Source organism: Osmerus eperlanus, unplaced genomic scaffold (assembly GCF_963692335.1).
Source record: "Osmerus eperlanus unplaced genomic scaffold, fOsmEpe2.1 SCAFFOLD_85, whole genome shotgun sequence".
Classification (NCBI taxonomy): Eukaryota; Metazoa; Chordata; class Actinopteri; order Osmeriformes; family Osmeridae; genus Osmerus; species Osmerus eperlanus.
This window is the reverse complement of record NW_026911528.1, coordinates 30,466-34,728: the sequence shown is the minus strand read 5'-3', so window position 1 is coordinate 34,728 and position 4,263 is coordinate 30,466. Positions and strand designations below refer to the sequence as shown.

Genomic DNA, 4,263 nt, shown 5'->3' with positions numbered 1-4,263 from the left:
GTGTGTGTGTGTGTGTGTGTGTGTGTAACATAGAAAGGGAGGGGACAAAAAGGGGGGTCTGTAGGTATTTTTCATTGTTGGTCGAAATGCATTACATTGCCCTGACCGTGCGGGGGAATGTGGCGAGTTGGTTTAACGGTAGCTGTTCCCACTGTTTTCTCACGGGAAAACCGCACGAGAAGTGGGCGTTTCGAGCCGGAGTGTGACCTGGCTGTTCTCCGGGAACACGCCCAACACTACAACCTTTACAGATGACGACACGCACTCTTAGGAAATAATAGGAAATACTTTGTGTTAAGTCAGCCGTTCGATACGGCTTTAAAATAAAACTTACAGACACATCTCGGTTGCTCTTCGTGGTGAGAAACTGGGAATGTTGACTGAATGGATCTTTCGGGGTACTTGGAGGTTTGGCGCAAATAATCCTTGGATGTAACAGGGAGAACAACTGTTTCTCTTTCTTTCTCTCCTGTCTGTCTCTCTCCTGTCTCTCTGTCTAATTCTCGCTATTTCTCTCTCTCTCTCTCTCTCTCTGTGTCTCTCGCTCTCTCTCTCTTTCCCTCCCTCTTTCTCATAAACACACACGCTGCAAGAAGCGCGCCGCGTGTCACTTGAGCGAAGTTGCAGTCAGCTGCTGGCACAAGCCTCTGACTGATGACGCGGGCGCTTGAAGAGCTTGAGCGCAGCAGCACTTATAATTGCCCCCAAGGTCCTCCGTTCCAGCGGCCGCTTCTCTAGCCGTCCCACCAGATACAACGTCTTAACATGACACTGGCCGTACGAGGAAGTAAATTCTAAACTGAAAATGCAAATAGCCTGATTACCGGACACAAGAATGCTCGTGGATATCTCGGTGGGTTAAGGTTTCGCGTAACGCGCAGTTGGACCGCAGTTGGACTTCCGCGGGGCCGGGTGTACTTAGCGGGGAGGCGAACATGCTCTGGCCGTGGTTAACCCACTGGATTGCGGCTTCGTTGCTTAGCAGCGTCGGGGCACAGTACTCCAGTGACCAGTGCAACTGGCGAGGAAGGTGAGTCCGTCTTACATTAACATTTGATTTATTTTGTCGAAGATGCTTTAATAGGAAATAAGGAAATACTCCAAAACAATAACGTAAACGTAACAAGTTGATGTGCTGCTTTTGTCGATGTTCTAAAAGTAACGATTTAATCAATCTTATTCGAATTTAATTAAACTAACGGAAGAGTGGAGCGTGAGGTCAGACGGGCTTCGGGGACATGCTGCAATCAACAAAAACAGATACCGGCTCTCGTCCGAAGCTCGAGGTTTAAGGAGTGAACGAGGGAAGAAAGGGTGAAAGGATCTACATGTAAAATAACGTTTTTATAGGGTTAGTTTATTACTTGACGTGGCGGTGCTCAAATAACGAGGTGTGTGTTGAGCATTTTTATGATGGGGTGGGTATTTATGTTAAGAGTGTTAGACTGCAGATCAATAGGTTGTTATAGGCTAGATTTTCCCTGTGCATGTCTCTTATAGATAAAAGAGTCTGTTAAATGATCGAGCGTCTGTCCTGATCGCGTGCCTGCCCTCGCCCTATAGGTTCAGTATCATATTGATGTGGGCTCCCGCATGCACCGTCCTTCCTGTAAACATGTCACGCGCTAATGGGAGGTTGACCCATGGATACCGGTCAAATGGCGTTCGCTGCCTTTGACGTGCCGCCAACGTAAAACATAAATAACAACATTAAAGCAAAGCCAGACTTGCCGCACTTTGCCTGATTGGGGTCTGTAAAGATTTTACGACGTCGAATTTCTAACAACGTCGTAATCGTCTCTTGATCTCTCTGCGCGCGCAGTGGCACTGCCCAGCCATTATTTAAGCGCTTTAATTTGTAGCGGCTCATTTCTTATCTTCACCGGAGCCCTAACTATCAACGTTACTCTTTCAAGTTCGCGGCCAACAGATAACCTTTGTTGACGCAGCGCGTGTTTCTTTGAGTACAGGTGTGATTATGTACGCGATGGAACAATAAAATAATTTGTAAGATCGTTTACATTACATTTTTTACATTTAGTAATTTAGCAGACGCTCTTATCCAGAGCGACTTAAAGTAAGTACAGGGACATTCCCCCCCAAGGCAAATAGGGTGAAGTGCCTTGCCCAAGGACACAACGTGATTTGGCAGTGCCGGGATGTCATATGGTGAACCTCTTCTGCCCTCTCCCCTCCCTCCTCCCCCCCTTCTCTCCTCTCCTCCCCCCCTCCTCCCCTGCCCCCCTCTCCTCTCTCCCCCCCCCCTTCTCCCCTGCCTCCCCCTCCTCCCCCCTTCAGTGGTCTGAGCCATGAGTCCCACCAGCAGGACGTGGAGCAGGTCTACCTGCGCTGCTCCCAGGGGTCCCTGGAGTGGCTCTACCCGACGGGGGCCCTCGTCGTCAACCTGCGGCCCAACACGGAGCCCCCTCCAGGGGGCGGGCCATCACCGGGGCCCCAGGCTTGCATCAAGGCCCGGGCCGACTCCCAGGGGGCCCGGGTGTATGTGGAGCGGGCCGGGCAGCTGAGACTGCTGCTGGGGGAGGGGCAGCAGGGGGCCAGGGTGCAGTGCTTCAGCCTGGCAGAGGGGGCGCTGTTTGTGGAGGCAGTGAGCCGGAGGGACGTGGGCAGGGAGACGCTGGCGTTCCAGTATGAGCTGGTGACCAGTCCCTCCGTCTGGACTCCCAGTCACCCATACCTGGGAGCTGACCCAGGTAGGCTGTCCACACACACACACACACCTTCTTCTCCCCTCACCATGTCTCTGTCATACCTCCATCTCTCCCTCTCTTGCCCTCCCAGTCTGTCCCTCCCTCTCCCCTTCCTCCTCCTAACACTTATCTCTCCCCTGACATATATAAACAAGCAGAACAATCAAGGGTCAAGGCAGGGTCAAGACCATAGGTCAGACAATCATCTAGCAGCTGTCAATCAGATTCCCCAGAGAACAGCATTGTGGGTCGGCCACCAGGGCGGAGAACATGATTGGTTGATAGCATCAGGCTGTGTGTCTGTGTGTTCATCATGCTCTTCTCTCCTGTGTGACTCTTTCAGCCTCCTGTAAACACTGTTCAGATGAAGAAGTCCTCATGGCTGTGTGTACCAGCGACATTGGTGACTAGACAAACACACACATACAGACACACACATACACAGACATATACAGACACACACATACAGTATACACACACTAGCATGTGTAGTAACTGCTTGCTGTTTTACTGGTAGAAAAAATGTATAGCTAATCCCTGTCCTTTCTTCATATCTCCCCCATCCTCTCTCACTCCCTCCCCTCCTCTCTCACTCCATCCTCTCTCACTCCCTCCCCTCCTCTCTCACTCCCTCCCCTCCTCTCTCCTCCCTCCCCTCCTCTCTCACTCCCTCCCCTCCTCTCTCCTCCCTCCCCTCCTCTCTCCTCCCTCCCCTCCTCTCTCACTCCCTCCCCTCCTCTCTCACTCCCTCCCCTCCTCTCTCCTCCCTCCCCTCCTCTCTCCCCCCTCCCCCTTCTCTCCCCCCTCTCCTACTCCTATAGTGGGCCGGGGTAGAATCCGTGGCGAAAAGAGCTCCTTGTCGCCGGGCGCAGACTACCACTCCGTTTCCATGGAACTGACGCGACTGTTCCGTCAAAAGGGTGGGATGTTTGCAAGGGGCGGGGCCAGAGGGCGGGGCTTGGGCATCACTCTGAACGCGCCCCTGCCGTGTGGTGTGGGGGCGGAAAGAAAGGGGGAGGAGCTTCTTGTCACCGGGGCAATTCACTTTGGGGAGGCGTGGCTTGGCTGCACTCGGAGATACAGGGACTTCCTGAAGCTGTACCGGGCTGCACAGGAAACAGGAAGTAACCCCTGTCACATGGAAACTGACTGACAGCCCTCCACCAATCGTTTGGCAGGAATAAACACTGGGGTTGAATGTGCCAAAGGAAAGAGGGAAATACTGGCCCAGGATTGGTTGAAGGGTAGTAAGTGACGGTTTGCTGAACCAATGGGAGTAGCAGAGTGGTCAGAGGGGTGGGACCAACAGTGGGGCTGATGCATGATTGGACCTGGACTTCATCAGTAGGTCAAAATATTACTATTGCATAGCAACAAGGGCAGTTGTACTATCACTGTCTAGTGAGTGAAGTAATGAGTGAGTGAGTGAAAGTGTGTGTGTGTGTGTGTGTGTGTATTGTGTGATTAATTTCTGGGTGGGTGAGAGTAAATGTATATTTGCACGAGTTGATTAAACGTGTGAATCAAATAAAATGAAAGTGCTTTATATATCCTT

General features: G+C 51.8%; 1 protein-coding gene across 1 annotated transcript; it reads left to right on the top strand.

Annotated features, from left to right (window-relative positions):
• On the top strand, positions 1-4,263 carry LOC134016193 (meteorin-like protein). The gene is made up of 4 exons (XM_062455581.1): positions 1-1,030; positions 2,299-2,711; positions 3,052-3,111; positions 3,530-4,263. The coding sequence occupies exons 1-4, from the start codon at positions 936-938 to the stop codon at positions 3,859-3,861; spliced, it is 900 nt and encodes a 299-aa protein (XP_062311565.1). The 5' UTR covers positions 1-935; the 3' UTR covers positions 3,862-4,263.